General features: G+C 36.7%; 1 protein-coding gene across 1 annotated transcript in view; it reads left to right on the top strand.

The window, feature by feature from the left end:
- The window catches only part of OTOG (otogelin), a 107,378-nt gene that overhangs the window by 22,090 nt on the left and 63,499 nt on the right, over positions 1–21,789 (top strand). Inside the window, exons 16-23 of the mRNA XM_074148509.1 lie at positions 5,173–5,305; positions 6,311–6,488; positions 8,328–8,452; positions 9,938–10,150; positions 11,673–11,838; positions 12,373–12,447; positions 15,822–15,865; positions 17,009–17,162. Coding sequence (XP_074004610.1) covers positions 5,173–5,305; positions 6,311–6,488; positions 8,328–8,452; positions 9,938–10,150; positions 11,673–11,838; positions 12,373–12,447; positions 15,822–15,865; positions 17,009–17,162 — 1,088 coding nt within the window. The remainder of the gene's footprint in view (positions 1–5,172; positions 5,306–6,310; positions 6,489–8,327; positions 8,453–9,937; positions 10,151–11,672; positions 11,839–12,372; positions 12,448–15,821; positions 15,866–17,008; positions 17,163–21,789) is intronic.

The following is a 21,789-nucleotide window of genomic DNA, read 5'->3' as shown; positions in this document are numbered from 1 at the left end:
GTTACATACTTTGCATAAAATCAGATTTAGCACCATTTTTACTTCTGTGGATGTAACTACTTACACTTCATTATAGTAGGTTTTTTATGTTCTAAAGGAATGTATGATTCTATAAGTTCTTTTACAGTAATGATTGCATTCATTCTTCTCTGCAGCTTATATTGGTTTTGCACTTGAGATTTCCTTGGGAAGAAAAATTATCATATAAGTTGTCATGCCAGTTTCTAAAGGCATATTTCAGTAAAATCGTTTTGTCCTTATGCATTAAAACCACTTCTCTGTATGACCTTTAAGCAGAATGAAGTCATCTTGAAGTGGCATTGACAGGTTTATTATAATAGAAATGATTTATTTGTAATCCAGGTAAGAGATGGTAGACTGAGTGCATGGATTCCCCTTCTCATCTCAATGGTAAAAGTTGGGAGATAAGAAAAATAGCTTAACTGCATAGAGACCAAATGTATTTTCCAACTGGTTGATCCACAAGTAAATGTCCCACTGTGGTTCCTAGGAGAAGTGTATCAGGACATCAGGTGTGGTATGTAATGGGGCATAGAAGTTACCAGTGTTGAAAAAGAGGATTCCAGTGTTGTCAATATGACTGCTTTATTACACTGTCATAGCTTCTAGCTCTTTGAGGTAGAACAGTTACAGTGGGGGCTGTGAAATGAGATCTTGGTGAGGACATGCACGTTAAAAAAGCTTGTAGGCTTTAACTTCTGTGTGCATCGTGCTCTGAGTTGGAAAGAATCTGATGATCCTGCTAGTATTTCTTGCTTATAGGAAGATTGAGAATGTTTCAATACAATTTATCTCCTTGTTGCTACAATTCCATACTTTAGGTGCATATTTGACTTAGCCTATTTCTGTTTTAATGAGCTTAGCTGACATAATTCTGTGCTAACCTTGGGATCCTGAGGGGTTAAGTCAGTATCATCTTGGGGGGGGGGGGGGGGGGGAAGCTGTGAAACAAAACATAAACATAGGCATTCATAGGCACAGTGCAGCATATACACTGCACTGGGGAGGCCACATCTGAAGTACTGTGTCCAGTTGTGGGCCCTCCAGTTCAAGAGGAACAGGGAACTACTGGAGAGTCCAGCAGAGTGCTGCAAAGATGATCAAGGGAATGGAGCACCTCTCTTTTGAGGAAAGGCTGAGACACCTGGGTCTGTTTAGCCTGGAGAAGAGAAGACAGAGAGGGGGTCTCATCAATGTATATAAATATCTAAAGGGCAGGTGTCAAAATGGATAGGGTCAGACTCTTCTCAGTGGTGCCTGTTGACAGGAAGAGCGGCAACAGGCACAAACTGGAACACAGGAAATTCCATCTCAACATGAGAGAACTTGCTTACTGTGAGGGTGCCAGAGCACTGGAACAGGCTGCCCAGAGAGAGGTTGTGGAGTCTCCTTCTCTGGAGATACTCAAAACTCACCTGGATGTGTTCCTGTCCAACCTCCTGTGGTGAGCCTGCCTTGGCAGGGGGAGTGGACTAGATGATCTCCGAAGGTGCCTTTCAACCCCTACAATTCTGTGATAGGGATAAATCTGTTCAGTCAGCACAATATTCTCAGAACTTTCACAGAGTCTGAGAAGCTTGGAGAAGGTGTTGTATATTGAAGCTGTGTCCTGTATGATGTGGCTGAAGATAAGCAAAGGGGATCCCTAAAGAAACACTCTAGGCAACATTTTTATCAAATGAAAGTTGAGGCGTGATAGACTCTTTCCAGAAGCCCAAGGTGAGGACCCTGACCTATTGAAAAGCCCATCAATGGACAACAGATCTGGAGCAAATATCTGCTATTGTAATGTGCAGGATATGTATTGTGCATCTCATTCCCTTTTGTGCTGCAGAAAGCTTAGTGCAAAACAGACAGGAGTGTGCCTTTTGGTTTAGTTGTGGTGATACTTTTGTTGAGGAAAGTGATAATCAAATTAATTGGCTTTCTGCCTCATGTGACTGCAAAGAGCCTTGCAGTAATTCTTGCATCTTTTTGACCCTGAGGTAGGGACTTTTCTTAATGTGTCTCTGTGTTCAAGTGGTTCGTAGGTGAAAAACCAGATTCTCTTGGCTTTTACTACAGGTTGGGCTTGATACTTCACCTAGCCTTAAACAAAACTAGCCTGATCATTCTCTAATAGGTATAGACTTTTACTGATGTTCGAGTGAAGCTTTCTGGACATTAACAGCCAGGTGTGTGAACAGAGGCTTATGTAGTATGTTCCAGGGCTTCATGCTGCTTATTTGTCAATGTACAAGTGGTGAGAGGGTAGTGAGAACAGTTTGTGGTGGGACTTCAGTGCAGGTATTCAAGCGTTGAACTATCAACTAGCATGTATCACTTGGCAGACGAGCTGCTTTAGAGTTCCTTAGGCACCATCCATTATCTTTTCCCCATTTATAAAAATTAATGAATTGAAATTGGAAGCTAAAAGATTTGTAGTGTAGAATCTCATATTTCTTGATGGTTTGAGATTTTATATGCTTTTAAAAAAAACCAGCAGCCCTTATCAGTCCCATCTTATTCAAGCAGATTAAAAATGTAGAAAGAAAATACCTAGGGAGGTTTTAGCTCTCTGAGTCACAAAGACTCCAGTCATCTAGAGCCTCAGAGCTGGTGACATAAACAGTCATCAGGCAACAAGTTACTTCAAAACGATGTGAAATTTTGTTTAAGCACTTTTTGGAAGGAGAACCAGTCAAGTGATCAGCACAGCTTAACCTTATCTGAGTTTCAGGTGACAATCTCACTGGTTTTTGTAGTTTGCATGATGAGAAGGTCTTCTGAATATAGAATTATTTTTTTTTAAGTGTCTAGTGAGAGAAAAAACCATTCCTGTGAAAACACCTGTTGAAAGTTGTCAGGGGCAGTGCTGTGAAAGAAGCAGTTCATTGAAACAGAGAATAATTGTCAGGCAGAATTTCTCCTTTAGTTTCAGCATGAAGGAATAATGAAGCTTTTGTCAATATTGTGTAGTAATGTACATATTATGGAGGGTTGTTCTCTTGGCTCTAGTCCTCTATGCGTCCCAGCTGGTATTCTTTTATTTTCAGCTGCTTAGAAGGCCAAAAAAAATTGTCAGTTTATAGCCACTGTTGCTGAATGGTATGCACAGAAACCTAGTTTCTTAGTACAGAGGCAAGACAACAAGATAAGCTAATAGAGCATGGCTTCACAATGCAGCTGTCGGTCTTCACTATCAGTTCAGGAGAGCTGGTTGTGCTGATGAAATATATCTCTGGTTATTTTTATAATTTGCTATTTTAAAGTTTCATTTTATCACTTCAACTGTTGACGAGAGATCACTGTTGCACTATTATTTAGAGAGAGGGAAATTCGAAATGTAGCTTTTAATATTTACACACCACTGTGTGTACTTGTGTGTCCATGGTACTTGAAGGACTGACAGATGATCTGCTCTGTGCTAGTTCAGCATCTGTCAAAGGCACATGGTAGCGTTCAAAGATCTTTGCAGCTTCAGTAATTGTTTTCAATGAGTAGGGTGGCATTTGACCTGTATTAGGCAAGTCCCAGTGCAAGTCAAGGATAAAAGGGTAAATCTTTGAACTGAACATCCTAATCTGTTCGCACTGTGAATGGTCTATTCACAATATAATTTTGCTGTTACTGCAACTGTCCAAAGGTTAGGGGTATTTTAACTAAATCTTATCCAGTGCCTCTTCAGCACTGAAGATGTTTTAATAATAAAATGAAGAACATTTTATTATTTCATTATCAGTTGTGCCTTCATGGTAGGCAGTGGGAATTGAAAAGTACATCCTCCTGCACCTCTGCTGGGCGCTTCTGGACTGCTGGTCAGGGCCAGATCCAATTAATGAGAAACTTCCTGGAGTGAGACCTAGGCTGCTCTTTGACCAAGTGATTTCAGACGTGTCTGTGTACATTTTGGTATATAAGACATTATGAGATATTGAAGATGCATAATCAAGATGAGAGTAAAATCAGCAAATAGTGTGTCAAAAGTGACTGGATCCAATTTTTGTCATTGTTCTTGAATACCTTTTAAAAGGTTACAAGGTCTTGCAGTGAAGGAGGCCGAGCAGAAGGAATGACATTTGAGTGCTTCCCCCTTTCCTCTGTAGATGGCAAGGAAGAGACAGTCTCCTAACTCTTATCCAGCTGCACTAAGCCAATGTAAATGTCTTGGAAGCTATAGTAAAGAGATTTGAGTATGACAAGTGTGGCAGAGACTGAGTTTCTGGGTACCTGTAGCTATTCTGAAAGGTGGAATTACTGGCATGGAAACCGCTAGGAAGCGGCTATAGTGTTAATCATCTATCTGGCTTGTTTCCATGTTATTTTTCTCAATACTTTGTTTTTTAGGATTTCGGTTCATTAGCTGCTTTTGGTAATGTTGACAGTTAAGTGTCACTGAAAAGGGTGGGTGTTGGTAAGGTAGATGAGGTCGATACAGTAGTATTCCTTTCTGTGTTTTTTTTTCTATATGACTTTTGACTTAGAGAACTAAAATGGAAACAAGAATAAGCAATGGTAGTAACAATAAGCAAGTCAGTCCAGTTGGATGTTGTGATATTGTGTGCTGTCACAGTGTTGCCTTTCATCAATATTCACTCAGGGGAGCTTATGAACATACTCCACTACTCAGAAATAATGAGCTTACATGCTGTTTTAAATAATGATTCATAAGAAGCTTCTGTCTTTCATTATTGCTTGCCTTTAAAAAAATTCTGTATCTTAAATATACTTTAAAAGAACCTGTGTATATCAGAACACTTTAATTTGAAGTACAAATTTGGGTTTCTGTGCATTGTGGATAGTGCAGCCTTGTTTGTGAGCATTAACTCAGCCTCAGTGGGTCTTTTAATTGGGGAGTTTCATGAATTGCAGGTGTCTTTGTACTAACCTATGTAAGAATTGTTTAAGTTTCTCTTTCCAAATCCCACTTTTGAGCTGTATTTGCATAATAGGTTAGCATTACATTTAAACATATGTGAAATCATTCGAAATACTGTTGTCTTACTTAGCTGTAAAGCTGTACGTTTTATAAATGCACTCTGCTAAGAAGCAAGATGCAATTGAAATTTTTCAATTCTCCACTAATTATAGCTTTCCTTGCACTCTTATATAACATTCATCCTACCTAAATTTGTTTGTTTTTTTTTTTAATTGTTTTGCTCTTACTTGTAGAACCAGGATGGATCATGTATCCAATCAATCACCCTTATTCTTAGGCAGGACCCCAAGAGGCAAGTGACTCTGACTCATTCAGGAGATGTTTTGGTATATGACCAATACAAAATTAACCTGCCTTATGCAGATGGTAAGGAATAACATATAAGCATAAAACTCCTATAAAGCACTAAAGCAGTATTTTAATGGTGTATGTGTATGTTGTGCTACTGTCAATATTGCTAACATACTGAAGTTAAGTGTTATGTTGTTAATATCAATGTTGTTAACTTTTTATGAAATATTTAACAAAATAACTGTTGATGTACTTTTTACACTAATGGTAGGAGTTGGACATCAGCAGTATTGGGCTAGTGTTTCTTATGTTAAGATTATGTTCTCTCTCCACAAAGTCCAAATGCCATTCCTCGCATTTCCAAGGTTGGTTAGTTCTTTTCTGAGGGGAAATTCTTTTATCTGGTTCTTGAACTGAATAACTTTTTCCCTTTTTTGTAAGCAACTCAAATAAATACAAGTGGAAGGAGCCCTCTTGCCTCCTTACAGATAAACTACAGATTTTCAGACAAAGAATGTTCTTTGTTCCTTTTACTTTTTGCTTTGACGAGTTTTTAAATCTCTTCCTCTGGAAGATATTACCAAGTATACTACATATGAATACATGACTGTGTCATATGAGATTCAATGTTAACTTTCATGAGCTTTATATGCAAATCGTTAGTACGTTTGATATCTGTGGGGCCTTGGCTCTTTGAGAATTTCCAAAAAAAGGCTTTAATCTTTAATACAGGAAGCACGTTGCTGGTGTAAGGATTAGTTTGTCTAAAATAAATGCTCTGCAAAGGTTGTGTCTTTAAATTGATTAGGTTTTAAAGCTTTTATGATTATTCCACTGAACTCTGGATACACTTTTAAAGTGTGTTGACTGTCATAAGTTTCTTGTTTTCTTCTTTAAAGTCTGAATCAGTGTAAACTTTTGTGAGAAATCAATGATTAGGGGGAAAATAGGGCCTTCATAGGAAAAAATGTAACTGCATGAAAATGTTATAAAACAAAAATAGTGAAATGACAAGAAACAAAAGGCAAATTACAAGAAAGTTTCCTTTGCCTTTCAATAATCTCTGTTTTTACTTACCAGAGTTATTTGAAATACGAAAACTCTCCTCTGTATTTGTTCAAGTAAAGACACACATTGGATTACAGTTACTGTACGACAGAGAAGGACTGAGGCTTTACCTTCAAGTGGACGAACGGTGGAAAGATGATACTGCAGGCCTTTGTGGAACCTTCAACGGAAATACAGAGGATGATTTTTTGTATGAATAGCTGCAAGATTTCTATTTGCCAGTATATGAATATCTACAGTTAGAGTGGTAGATCAAGTGTGTACTGAAGCTGGATGGATAGATACCAAGAATAATTTATTTTTAAGTTTCGTGTTAGTGTCACAGATAGTAGGTTTTAGTTTGCTAACAGAAAACCTGTAACTTCAACTATAACATATCAAGCCAGGTTTTGCTTGAAATAATTTAATATAAAAATACGGTGAACTATATATGAGTCATAAGTGCTAGTTTATCTGAAAAGTTTTGTCCAAAATATGGAGTGGCCTATATAAGGGACTTTCTTCCCCCCCTGCAAGCCTCTGTATCTCTTTCCAGCTCCTATTTTCTGCTGCAAGTTATAATCTGCCCTCTCTGACAGAACCTCGTTGTTCAGTGCCTGCAGGCCAACAACAGAAATTGGCTGCTGCTTGAGCTTCACTTTGTTGTGATGCAGTGAAACATGCCCGAGTACCAGTCAAGCTGTTTGTCCAGCTTCTTTGCAGCTTATTTCCTACAGATACTAACGAATAAATTGTCTTCCAGAAGATCAAGCAGCCTAGTGGAAGTGGGAGATGGAGAACATGAATTTAGAGCATGAGAGTATTTCTTTGACCAAGGAAAAAAAAAAGAAAGTAGGAGAGCTTCTTTTTCTCACAACAGTTGGAATTTTTTAAATCAAACCTAATAGAAAAATGGGAAAACTTTTCATTATAGTTCCCATTTAAAAACAAACACACAAATTTTCTAGTGGATTTTTGAAAAATTTCTATCTTAAATATTAAAAATTATTTTCAGAATATAATTTGTAACAAGACTGGGAAATATATAGATGGGATCTCAATGAAGAGATATTATTTATGTAAAACTACTCAAAATGTTTCTCTGTTAGAAGCAAGTAAATTTTGTAGTATGTTTTTGATGAGCATTTGGTTTTGTTCTCAGGTAAGTGAGAAGTTATGAGTAATTTGTGGAAAAAGCCCTTAAACTACAGGAATTATTACTTATTTTACAGGATTATTTACAGAATTATTACAGGAATATACTACTTATGAATTGTGCTGAGACATGACACAAACCGTAATGTGCAAGCATCTTGACATGTACACAAAACCTGATCCACACTAGGTTTGGGAGACTTGCCATAGACAGTGCTGTCTTTTGCAATGCCTCTGCTCCCAGCAAGTGCAATCTTTTCTGTAGAGTATAACATCCATATTTAAGTGCATGGTTTCAATCATTCTCCCCATACAATATTAACCTGCCACAGTTATTTTGATCAAAGTCTTTCTGTCTTTCCCTTCTGCTGCTCCTCTGCTTACCTGGGCCTCATGGATATCTATTCAATTGCTTTTGCAGTTACATCTCTGGACTCTTGGATTTCTGTTGCTTTCTCTTCCTTGCAGGGACTAGAAAGCCTGGGCAGTCAGCTACCTGGGAACAGACAGGAAATTATAGGTAGAGGGGAGATAAAAATGAATCAGATATCATGGAGGAGGCAGAAGTATGAATAAGAGAGTGCAGACTTTCAGGACAATGGTGCTCCCTCCTTCTCTCTTGTGAAAATGGAAATTGGGATGTTTTGATTTGTCCTTCCTAACAAAGTATCTAATGGCTCTAGAGCACATCTTCTCTTTCATTTCTGGGCCTTTGCCTGGAAAAAAAATAGAGAAGTCCTGAAACTTAAGCTGACAGTGTTTTACCGGAGAATGCATGAGAAATATGGAACAGTAGAAGGGGAGCTTGAATCAGCTCTGCTCAAGGGGGTGGTAGAACTGAAACCATTCTGTAAATTCACTGTATCTTTTGTGACTGAATTCTGTTTTGGAAAAGATCTCCAGTTGGAGTAACTGAAAGCACTCCAGAGCTGTTTGGAAATACATGGAAAACTTCATCGGCATGCTCTCTTGTGCATGATAGTTCGCAAATGGATCCGTGTGACATTCATCTGCAGGCAGGTGGGTAGTGAAGGCCAATTGTTATTGACAAATGCATTTCTACTTATTAGATCTGTGCCAATTTTCCTAGTTGGACCAGGTAAAGTAATACCACTAAACAAATGAATACTTACAGGTAGCCTTTTGAGTTCAATCCCATAACAAATCATGTAGTGTATTGTTTAAGTCATGTGTGATACTTGCAGAGGCACTTGAAATATCCCCATTTTATTACTGGTTTGCAGTTACAATGTGTGAAGTTAGACATCCGTTACAGGCTGGTAGTATGTTTAGTATTAGTGATGCTGCTAGTTAAGATGAAGACACAAAAGTATTGCAGTATTCATTTTTGGAAATACTGAAAAAAATGAAACATTTAATTTAGTTTTCTGCTATGGAGGAGAACAAGTAGGAGAAAGATACTTATGCACAGCCAGCCTTTTAGATACAGCTGAAAAGATCCACCTGGGGAAAGTTGGATCCTTTGGCTGATGCCATCAGGACCAAATACAGTCACTAAGATATCCTTTAATATTGATGAACTTAGGTCATCAGATATATCCATTTCACAGTTCCTACGACTTCTTGTCTTGAACTCTACATACTTCTAGACAAGATACAGAGGTAAAATTTTGATTAAGGTTTTGTCTGTAATTTCAGCAGTGCTGGGAAATCATTAAGTCTCCTGCTACAACAACATCCTATCTTCTGAGTATTTATACAATGTGCAGCACTAAAGCTGCATTCTTGGTAATGGGTTTGGATACAAATGTAGAAAAAAGTGACCAGTACAGGAAGTCAGAAATTTTGGAAAATGAATTTTGCAGTCCTAGTTTATGCATATCTCTTATTTGTGGGAAAATTTATTTGTGGGAAAATTTCTCTCTTCCTGGTTATGTTAATATAGCATATTATTTCTTTTGATCACTATTGCACAATTATTTAATGCATTTAGAATTAAGATATGCAGATGAGTGCTGTATTTGAAGTTTCTTAAGTAACTATTTGACACTGCTCTTGTTCTCCTGTGCAATAGTGCTACCCCAAGCTAGGAGCTCTGGCTGTGCTTGCAGCCTTATGCAACTGAAACAATGAGTAACAGATTATTTTGAAGATACTGACCTACTGAAGTAATTACTGGGAGTGACTTAAACTGAAGAGATATGTAATCTTGCATGTTTATAAAAGGCACTGGGTAGCATCTGTTGACTAACTTACATCTGTGAATCAGCTTAAAGATAAACTGCGTGTAGACACTGTCTGCATATTATAAAGTTTTCCGAATACTTTAAAATCATTCCCAGAACAAGTTCAAAACTATAAGCAGCTGATTTCTTTTCTGTCCTTCTATACCGTTGTATAGATATCAAAGGTAAAGATATGTATGGCAATAGCATATAAACACAATCAGTTGCATAGATGTATGGTTTGTATAGAAGACACTTTTTATTCCAAGTCTTTCTAAACTCCCTCACTGAAACAGTGTTTAATCTATTATTTGTTTAGCCTCTTATGCAGCAGAAGCTTGTAGCGTCCTTACGAAAGAAGTTTTTGCTCCATGCTACCCCTATTTGAGTCCTGTTCCCTATTTTGAGCAGTGCAGAAGAGACACTTGCAAATGCGGACAGACTTGTTTTTGCTCTGCTCTGGCCCATTATGCCCATCATTGCCGAAGATTTGGAGTTATAATAGATTTCAGAGGAGGTGTCCCAGACTGTGGTGAGTTGCCTTTCACTTCTAGTCTTAAATAGTGACTGTTTGAGGACTTTTGAATTACAACCGCAAAATAAAATTAATAAATCTTTTAAATAAGAAGATTAATTTTAGCATGATCTCTTGTATACAGGACAAGGCTTTTTTCTTGTCAAGACAGAATAAGTACCAGTGTTTTTAGAGTACCGTGCCTTTATAGTTGGCATTCTTCAGTTCTTTTGACTTAAGAAACAATGCAAAGATTTTTTTTTTTAAGCAGTTGGAGGGCTTCAAATGTATACAGATTTAAAAATCTGTCTTTATCTCTTATGTGGCTTTGCATATCTCCTATTGATGATATTAATGAGCTGCATAAATAGATTTGTTCTTTTCCTCTTAGATGCTAGGTTAATCTAATTCTTTAAATGAATGAGATGAAAAATGGTCTCTGTTAACTTATTCTGTTACTGTCAGTGACACTGAAATACACAGTGCTGAAATAAGTGTAGAGTATTGTTATTGTTGATATTTAATTTAAAATGAAAGGAAGAATATAGAGTAGAGAATAGTCAAAGGTGACATCTGTTATCTGCTCTATAAAGCCTCACAAGTAAAAGAGTTGGGATAACATTAAATTCTTTAGTTTATATGAACTTTTGGTGATGCAAAATATGTTGATAGGACATTTAGTGCTCTCATGGACAATTTTTAAAATTATATAATTGGAAACACTATAAAACAACCCTAAACTGATACCCCTGATGTTTCAGTAGGTTTGGCTCCATAAACAAGGGTTATATTTTCTAAGGAACATTCAAGAATTTTACATCTGGTAGTTTTTCATCACATCATGTATTTATCCATGTTGTAACATATAATAAAGAGAATTTTGCAAAGTTGGTCGACATTAATTATCTCAAGCTGGGGTATCTGTATGTATATCTGAAAAGACTGTCTTGCTTGCATCATTATGGCATAAATGGTTGTGTCCACTATGAATGGAAGAATCATTCAAACAATTTTATTTTACTTTTCTAGAAAAGTATGTATAGTTTTATTAGAATATATTTAAAACGTCATGCTTGTGGGGTTTAAAATATGTGATTCTTCTTAGTATTTGAAGAAGTTCAGATTTTTTTTTTTAAGTAGAGCTTTATAGGAGATATATATAAAAGAAAACTTAAGATGGTATTGTGCAACGTCTGCAAAGTACACATGCTTTATTTATTGCTTTTAATGTTTTCTTGAAGATGCTGTGTGCGCTGATGCCCATGCACAAGAGCCAAGCGTTTTCAGAGCTAGAGGGGAAAAGAGCTTCAGCTGTTTGGTTTCCCCAGTGTAAATCTGGATTAACTGCACAGACTTCATTGTACTTGTTATTACTGCGGATTTACGTCTGTGTAGTTTACACAGCATAGTGCCAAGATAGCAATTTTAGTGGAATTTAATGTGATTGGGAATGAAAGAATAGAGACGTTTATCAGAGAACTGTTGGGGGATACTTGAGTCTCTTGCACTGTAATTTGAGAGATTTGTTTCATTTGGACAGCTCTTTCATGTGAAGATACAAAGGAGTACAGTACTTGTGTATCTACCTGTGGCAGAACCTGCCAAGCACTGTCTGTGCCAGAGACATGCAGCAGTGATTGTGTTGAAGGCTGTGCTTGTCCCTCCGGAATGTATTTGGAATCCAAGACTGAACAATGTGTGCAGAGGTAGGTAAAGTTGCAATTCTGGTAGTCATACTCACTATTTTAGACCACTGCATTTGCAAGTCAGAGTGAAATGCTAATAAACATGTAACCTTGTAGATATTATGCATCTGTAAACTTGGTGGGATTTTAAAATTGCACAGAACCTGTATGTTGATCAAGAATAGCTTTTATAGTACTAACACTCATCCAACATCACCAAAGCTAGTTGTTATACATTGTCTGGTTTTTGGCATTTAAGAGGTACAAAAGGTGTCCATTGTTGTGTAGAGGTTCTGCTTTGTTACTGATTTTGTTTGGAATGCTCTCAAGTTCTATGGCAGTATTGAGATCTGTGTCTTGTATTTAAAAAAAAAAAAAAAAAACCCACAACACCAAACCAAACACAAACCCACAAAACTGCCACCCACCCAACAAAAAAAACTCACCATAACCAACAAAGCAACTCATTGAACTTTGAAGACCAATTAGGTCAATGGAATTTTTTTTCTCCCTTCAGTTTGAGTTAATCAGTTACATGTTTTTCCTCTGCTCCAGAAATGAATGCCCATGTTATTTTCAAGGAATTGTCTATCCTCCTGGAGAAAATGTTATAACATCTTTGGGCAAATGGTAAGATACAACATTGTTTTTTCACCTGACTGAATAATGTCTCTCTTTTAAGAGCTCTGTCAAATCATTCTGGCAAGTCTCTTGAGTTTTTTTGGTGTTTTTCTTGTTGCTTTGGTATTATTTTTTTTTAATGAAAGATACAGAATAAGCCCATGTCAATTTTCTATGCATGTTGGGACAGAGCTTCTTTAGAATTTAGGTTTTCAGGCTGGTGTGCTTATAATCCAATATACTGAAGTGTGAAGTAGCTCCTATATGAAGTGCAAAAAAGCCACTATAATTTTGTAGATCCATAATAATGTGGAGAGCTCTAGCAAACTCCATACACTTCCTCACTATCCATTCAAGTCTGTTCAGCTGGACCTTCATTGTTATTCTCCTTCCCTATACCAGATTGTAAATCCATTTATGAAGAATTATTAAGAATCTCTCTTCCACTAGCATAGAATCAGTGTAAAGCCATGTTGCTCTTTTATCAGCTAAGAAACAACACAAAGAAGCCAGCTGCAGCCAAAGGGAAAAAAAAAAAAAACAAACAAACAAAAAAACATAATCTCTGTTCCTTACTTTTAGCATTTGTTCTTGTCTTCTTGCTCTTTCATTTGCATCATTAATAGTCATGGCATTAAAGAAGAAAACTTGTTAAATTATTCTGGCTGCTGCCAGGTGCATCCCTTTCAATAATTAGTTCTGTCTGGAGAAGGTTAAATAATGTGGACAACAAGTTCTGTAAAAAAACCAAGCTTTTAGAATTCTTTTTCTTGAAGTAATGTTTGAGCTCTCGCTGTCCATATTAGTTGTAACAGCTCTTAATTAAAAGCAGAACAGACAAATTATGTCTGTGATGATAAATCAGCATAATGCTTTGGCATGTTGTAAAGGCCGTAGAGATATTAATATTGTCAGACATCCATTGCAATAGGGACACTTAGCAAACACACAGTCATTCTCACTCTCACTCTTGTCAGCAGCCTGGTGTCCATAAATACTGATTATTATAAATCTGTATCTTAATTGTCAGGTTAGTTCATCTTTACCTTAGGGCAGATTCCCTGGAGAGTACCAGGCAACCCATTCTGCGTATGGGGCTGTGCAAGGTCTGGCTGTGCTGTTGCCTGCCTTGCTGGATGTTTTTGCTCACAGAGCATGTGCCAGACAATACTGGCAATCATGGGAAGGGTCTTCTCCCAATAGATTCTTTGATTTGTTTCCTTTCATTCTGCTCCTTAATGGTCTAGTTCAGCCAATTACACTAAGCACTGTGATGGATATAATATGTCTGAACGCACACTGATCATGTGATCATCCACAAATGCATTTTATTTAGAAATGACTACAGATGAAAATCATCTTTCTGTTGATTTCAGATTTGGGATTTGGCAGCTTATATTCCATGTGAATGTGTTAATTGAAATATATCTACTGGTTTACAACCACTAGTCTTTAAGATGAAATAAGAGATCTGTATCTCCTATTTAGTCATGATGTTTGCTTGTCACATTTTAACAAGGCTGTATACAGGTCTGTTGGGAGAAAAAGCTTTCAAACACAGAGATACAGACTGCCAGCTCCTCTGAAAATTACCTAATGCTAAGTAATACATTAGAAATCTTGCAAGACTATGTGTGGGTGAACTGGAAAAGAAACACACAATGCATTGAGGTTTTTTAATCTGTTGCTCTGTTTATTAGCAACAATTATGATATTTATTATGCTCACTCCATCTTTCTGCTTCTCAGTTGCTTCCTCTTTGGAGCTTCCACTTTCAAACTGGAATTTCTTCTCATATTTGTTTGTGGAGTAGCTTTCTGCTCTGTTGTTTTCACCCAATTCTTTTAAATATTTTCATTGTGATGCCAATGTTATGTCAGCATTTGGGTTGCCTCCCTATCAGTTCCCTTTGGTACTGCTTTGCCTGTTTGCTGAGTTATGCTGTGAAGTTCTTGAGCACTTTTTCTGCAGTGTTTTGGGGTGCATACACAACTCCAAACATGACAGCAGAGTGGCTGTAGCACATAGATAATTTAAGTCTGAATCTGCTGACTGGCAGTAGGTGTATTGGACCATTGCAACAGAATGGGAGAACAGTGCTGGAGTTCATGGGCTCAGGTTCTCTAGTGAAGCACAGGACTTGAAATTAAACCAGTGCTGCTACATTTTTCCCTTAAAGTGAGTTATTATCAGGTCTGCTACCACTTTATAAAAGTACTGGACTATTTTGGTTGGAATTAGATAAGAGCAGACAGTGTTACTTTGCTCAGTTCCCTGCAATACATTAGCTTTTTAGGGTTGAGTTTTATGCAGTTTGCTTGCTTCTTTTCTGAACTGTGCCCTGAAGGGGAAACATGTTGTGTCTGATCCTGTCTGTAATATTTTGCATATGTGAATGGATATGCGTACTATAAGCTTTTCGATACACTAACTTAAAATGTTTATTTTGAATCTTGATTAACAGGCTCTGATTACAAAATGTAGTTCCAGTTGGTTCTGATAATAGTAATATTAGGTTGCTATTCTGGATTCCTATCATATTGCTGAAGCAAAGTTAGTTTGAGACAGCTTGAGGATAAAAATTAGCAACTGCAACACACTTTCCTCCTGTTAGCCAAGAGCATTAAATAATTGAAACATTTGTTTTGTTATAAATGAGATAAAAATTAATGATATTGTGACATGTTTTCAGATGGATAATTTGTTCATGATCTATGTTAGGAGCAGTTGAGAAAAGGCAAATTTACCGATCTACCGTGACTGTTTTGCTTGGGGAAAAGTCAGTTCAGTACGAAATATTGTTGCAGTCACAATAGCTTGTGATTTGTGTTATATTCAAGACTGGGGCTTTACCTTTAACTGCGGGATAACTTATGAACTGTTGGTATCTTTTCAGCAGAGTTCTAAGCTGATGGTGAGGAAAATGGAGCATTTATAATAGTGTTAAGAGCCTTCATGTAAGAATACATACTTGGATCTTGCTGTGACATACACATATGTGTGTTCAGGGTTTTATTTTGCTGCTATTGCTAATTGCATTTTTGTTTTAGATAATGATTATTCTGTTATGTACAGGACTTAGTTTATTCTTACTGCACTGATGTCTTTGAGAACAGTATAGTGGGGTATTCTTGTATGTATTTTTATGTCAGCCCAGGTGTTTTAACTCAGTAATGTTATGCAGAAAGCAAAAGTTTGAAGTGTAATTAATATTCTTTGTGTTAGCAAAGCAATGCACGCTATCCACAGTTTTAATGTTTAGTGCAAACATTTTTAAAGTTAGTTTGTATTGACTCATACTGTGTGTTTCATTATTAAACAGAAAACATTAATCTTTTAGATCTTCCTGACTCTCATGACATCTTTATGTATTTTTATTTCAGCCTTTGCAGGGATGGAGTAATGAATTGTGATAGCAACATAATAGGTGAGTGAAGAGAGAGGGGAAAAGATACTTCAAGTCCAATGAATATGTACCCTCCAATCTCTGTGGAACCTCTTACCTGTTGTGAAAGACTGTGCAATAACTTCAAATGAATAACTTGCAGGAGGGGATCTACAATTTATGAATTATATATTTGTGTGATTGAAAGAGACTGGTGGAAAGCCACAGCGCATCTGTCAAAAATACTGTAAAATCTGAGCAACCTTTTTCCCTGGTGCTTTAAAATACTCATTTTTAAAAATTGCTAAAGTAAATAAGCTTTGTCCCATAAAACATGGTTGTAGAAACTGAACACTGGCAGTAATTTTTCATAGATTTTTTCTTTCTTTCCCTCCACAAACCCTGAATAACTGAAATATGAAAAAATAATACTCTTGTCGTGCTGAAGCAAAAGAATGTAGCCAGTGCTTTTTCTATTACAGTATATTTTATATGTCTTAAGTGTTATGGTCCATACTCTCTTTAAGATGCTCACTATACTTCAGTGGGAAAGACTTTTATTTGAGGTTTCAGTTCTACAATTGCCAGCTCTTTGGCTTTTACCATAAATCTGTTCCCTGGGCACTTTGAAGGTGGTGGTTCTACTGTTTTGAAAAATTTTCCAGAACATCAAGAAACTAACAAAACCCCAGCAACCAACCAAAAATACTTTAAAACACTGCTACCACATCAGGCGTTTGTTATATCTACACAGTATGGTCAGTGACACCCAAAAGCAATTGTGCAATAGAGTTGCTTTGTTCATAGTCAGTGGCTCCAGCATGGAAAGTCACATCTAGCTCTCAGACCCTTTCTTGATATTTTTTGTTTTCTATTGATTTCTGTTTCTCTATTGGTAGTACTTTGCTTTTCTGTTTTGGAGGAATGATTCCTGACTGTTTGGAAAAGTCATGTCCCTTACTAAATGAATATATTATTTTCAGTGTTTTGTATGGGATTTATAGAGGTTCTATGAAGTTAACTATGCTCAGGAAGAGATGGGCAATTGGATGGTACTGGTATTACTGGATGTTATGCTTTTGTGTTACATAGTCTCAATCTAAATCTGTTGCACACCTTTATGGAATACAAAATTTCTGGTGTGAAGACTAATGAGTTTGTCTTTTTTTTTTTTTTAACCCCCAGCACACAGCTGCCCAGTTGGTCAGATTTATATTAACTGCAGTAATCCCCAAGTTGATCCCGAACTCAGCAGAGACAGAACTTGTGAGAATCAGCTGCTAAACCTCACTTTCTCAGCACACCTTCCTTGTGTTTCAGGCTGTGTTTGCCCACTGGGGTGAGTACAGATAGATTTGCATCTTTTGGTGCACAAACATGGATTACTACCTTCAGTAGTGATGGAGTAATTAATTTTGCTGAGGACATACCACATTTTACTTGGAGAATTTGAGGTGTCAACGGGCAAGCATCCAACTTGCGAAGGCTTACCACACAACAATACAGGCCATTGAAGGCATAAGAAATGATAAACCAAGAGATAGGGGGAAACAAAGGGCTAATAGCTCACAATGATAAAAACAAAATAACAGGAATATAGAAAGGACATTGAAATAATTTGATCCAAGACCTGTACTAGAGCAAAACCATGTTTACCTAGATATTTTTTTTCAGATATATAATCTCCTATTTGAACATTTTGCTGAGGGAGGCCTATTTCTTCATTCCTAAGCATTATTTTCAGTATTTTCTCCTTCAAAAGGATATTTTAAGTCTCGGGGATTAATGGTGAAAGCATGTGGATAAGCTGTTGATGTGTTTTGGAATCAACCACTGTATTGCTTAGAGATTTTTGAACATAAAAATAGCAATTATGTGTTTAAGTTGTGTTGGTTTCAATGGGATTTAGTCTCTTAGAAGCTTTTGAGTATTGTCACTCTAAAAGTACTGTTTATGCCTTGAGAGCCCTCTGCCTTTTTGCACATGCATATTAAATTTTGCAGTGTCTGAAAAACACATCTGCACAGGCATGAGATCCTCTGTGATTGTTTGGGTAGGGATACCCTTCCTCACATTATCCTTTTAAGGTATTGAGTCATCTCAGGACAGTAAAAGTTTACTGTAAGTTTGCCAGCTTCTTGAGGATAAGGATGTTCCTTGAAGTAGCCACAGCTCTGTGCTAATTGGTATCAGAATACATACTTTGACATATGAGAGAGCCTTGAAGTGATTAACTACTTGTTATCCCATCCTTATCACAAGAAAGAAGCTCAGTAATTAACTCATTTTAATTAGCATATGGTTATAAGCAAAGCAGAGGTCTGCCTTTGATAATAATATGTTCTATTTTTTTGTGCATGACCTCTGAGATTGTGAACTTTTCTGCAGCTTCCTAGTGTAAGTTAGTTCTGGAATTTAAGCAGTGAAAACTTTTTTTAGTATTTGAATGCCCAGTGTCAAGTATTGGCGATCCCAAAGCACTGATAATATGGTTGTATAGTTACAAGAGGCAGAACTTTATAATTTCCTAGAGACAAAAAATACAAAATTAAGAACTGCATTTACCGTAATGTTGGCCAACTTAATTATGTTCCTCTGTGGCTGTACACTGCCTGTAGAGATACTAACATAAACTTTTGTTGTTTTGGGGGGAGAGAGGCTTGTTTGTTTTGTGGGACTTTATCCTCAGTGCTTAAGGTAAAACTAGGAAACAGTGTCACAAGCCTAGGAATATTAATCTGTGCTGACGAAGAAGAAATGACAAAGTATTTATTTGTTTCTAGGTATGTAATATATAGTGCTAAGCTCTGACTGACAGAGAAGTGCTTATGCAGTGTTCGAGGGACAGTTCCTTGAAAGGCGAGGGAACAAGTTTACAGGTTCTGCCAGTCCTTTCATATGAAACGTAACATGGCAGTGTCTTTCTTCCATGATCACAGACTGCACAACTTATATTCTAAGGTGTAGTCCAAGAATCATGTGTATTTATTATAAAATAAATTGAGAATCATTGTAAATGCTATTTGGCTATTTCCATTATAGAGTTACTTGCAAGCTAGTCAAATCTGGTATCTTTTAAATACTTGGCTCTGGTGGTCCTATACTGCGTATATATTTGTTTTTCTTTGAGATTGCTTTAAGAAGAATTAAGATAGTCCTGAAGATGTATGGTTTTTAGGATGCTTTTGGAAACATGAGAAACTTCTATGTATTATCTATTTTGACAGGCGAGGGAGTGGCTTGTGCTGGTGCAGGCAATGGATTGGCTTAATGCATTGTTATTTTCTTTTTACTATTTCATTAATATTTTCATTAAAGTAGTTCAGTTTTCTTCTAAACTCAACTCTCTCTCTCTCTCTCTCTCTCCCCCCCCCCCCCAACTCTCCTTGGAGAGAGAGGTGAGGGAGAGCATCTGTTGTTTATCTCAGTGGTCAGTCCCATCCAAACCATGATAGCGGATTTTTTTAGATGATGAATCTTAATATTTAAGTTATTTTAATAATAGTTGCTTTTGGATAGAAGCTGTTTGATCTGAATAGCCCTAATATTTTAAGTTGGTTACTGAATTTGCACTCCAGTGACTTGTACTGCAGATTGACCAGACCACATGAGAGTCAGAGCAACACAGTAAGACAAAACCAAATTGTTGGAAGAGAAAGATGGAATGAATACCATTACCTTCAAACAGTACTTTATCCTATATCCATGACAGTTCAAGCAGTGCAGGATTCATATGCACTGTAAATTTGTGCAACTTCAAAATTGCCTTTCTAGGCAGTCAGTTCTTACTGGTGAAATATAAAACTGAGGTGACTGTCCACTTTACAAGTGTAAAACATCCATGGAATTTCTTTGATCTTAACATTAGGTCTTCACCTGAAATAACTAGTTACATGCCTTTGTTCATGCTTTTGTTCCTGTTTGAGGTCTTGCATCAGTTTAGCTTCATTCATTATCTGTAAGCTAGGCTGATTTAAGGAGTAGTGAAATCCGTTTAACATGTTTGATTATTTTTGGTTGATTTAGGTAAACTAATGAAAAATAACTCGGTGCAGAAAAGTGAATGTGTCATAATTAAGAACCCTGTATAGGAAGCTACAGTTTTTCAGGAGGAAAGATCTTTCCAATCTGTTTAGTGGGATAATTATTCTTCAATGATACCATGAATGACACAACACAGAAAGAGAGGGAAAGGACCTGTTTTCATAGAAAGTGGTGTTAAGATTTCAAGAAGGCAATATTTTTGGTTTTCAGTCTTTTTCTAGTATCTGGAGAGTCTGAAATATTCCTTCAAATACTTCACTATTTTTGGCATTCCTCCTTTGTTGGGCTTAGAGTACATTCTAGTGAAACTTGCAGAAAATCGGGATTAAATACTAAATAAGGAAATTGTAGTGAAAGTAGCAGTTTTCTGTGTAATTCTTTTGAACTCTTTTTCTTTGCAGTGAATAAATCAAATGCAAGTAACTATGCTTTAAACATTTAAATTTACAGATCATTCCCATTCTATGGATTACAGTTCTTACAGTATAAAAATTATGATCATATACTTTCCTTCTGTTTTAGAAGTGATTGAGGTCAAACACTAATTCTCCTAGCATACATTCTAATGTTGTTCCGCCCTGCTTTGCTGACATATTTAATGATCTTTTAGATTTTATTTGTGTTTTTTCTAACTGTTTTCTATCTGTCACTGTTTAAATGGTAACTTTTTGTATTTCTGTGCTGCATTCCAGAAAAATAAATAATATTGTTTACAACACAGTTGATAACTTTTAAAGTTCAATCATTGAATTAGACTTTTCTGCTTCTGGGTTTCTATGATTCAAATTATTTTTTCCTCTTCAACTATAACAAATGTGTGTCATTTGACACAAAGAGTCTTTAAGCAGATTGCAGAAGAAACAAAGAGAAAAGACAGAGAAAGAAAGAGGAAAAAGCAGTAGTATCTTCCTGTATTTCTGTGTACTGTGTGACATGTTTACCGCAAATGAACACATGCTGGTTTGTGCCTGCCCTGTTCCATTAGTTTTCCATGGTCTTGATAATGAGAGATGATGATGTCTGAAACAGGCAGCTTCTGTCCGTTGTTCCTTATAGCCTGCTCTTACTGTTGCTATCAAGAAAAACAGTCACTTTCCTAAAGAAACTTACTTTTGTTTTCTCACTTCCCCCATTGATGTTATTTTACTCTTGAGTGCAGCATGAGTGGGATTTGAGTGTTCTATACTTGATATAGTGTTCAGTATAAAACCTCTACTGTATATACAATGTATATAGTTTTTCAAACTGACAGTTGAGGGTTAGCTGGAATTTTGGTGGCTACTTGGTACTATTTTGTGTGGGTGTATGTCTTGGAATTTATTAACCATATCACTGCAGCAGAGAGGCCACAATCATGTTGCATATGTAATTATTTTGCCTAGTTCAGCAACATTTTAGAGCAGCTTCCCTGCCACTCTTATGTGATCCAGTAGTAGTGGTGAAGGATTCATGTAATGCTTGGGACTGCAGGAACGAACCAAACTCTGAGATTTTTGTCAATAGCTTGCAATACATATTGCCCCAAATGCAAATAGTAATTACTTCTATTGTTTCTGTTACTACCTCATAGTGTTACCTACCTAGACTTCACACATTTTTTTCCTTTTATGGTTTTGTCCCCTCTATAAATTATGTTAATTAAACCAACTGCTATACAATTAACCTAAATCAAGGAGTCTCTGCTAACTTTTCAGTATTTTGACACTTTAGCAGATTGTTGTCATGATTTACTTTGAACTTTAGGAAGAGAAGTTTGGTTATGATTTAATCGTGGTCAAAAAAGCTAGCTCTAACTTTTTCTTGCTTCAGTGCTATCATTTCCTTCTCCTTCCCCCTCCTCTCTCCCAGTCTTAGTAGTATAAGGAATAAAAAATGAATTCTCAGTTGGCTTCCGGTAGTCGTTATCTGTAGGTAGAGGTCAC

The sequence above is a fragment of the Numenius arquata genome, chromosome 6 (assembly GCF_964106895.1).
Source record: "Numenius arquata chromosome 6, bNumArq3.hap1.1, whole genome shotgun sequence".
In the NCBI taxonomy this organism is placed as follows: Eukaryota; Metazoa; Chordata; class Aves; order Charadriiformes; family Scolopacidae; genus Numenius; species Numenius arquata.
This window is presented reverse-complemented; position numbering and strand designations above follow the sequence as displayed.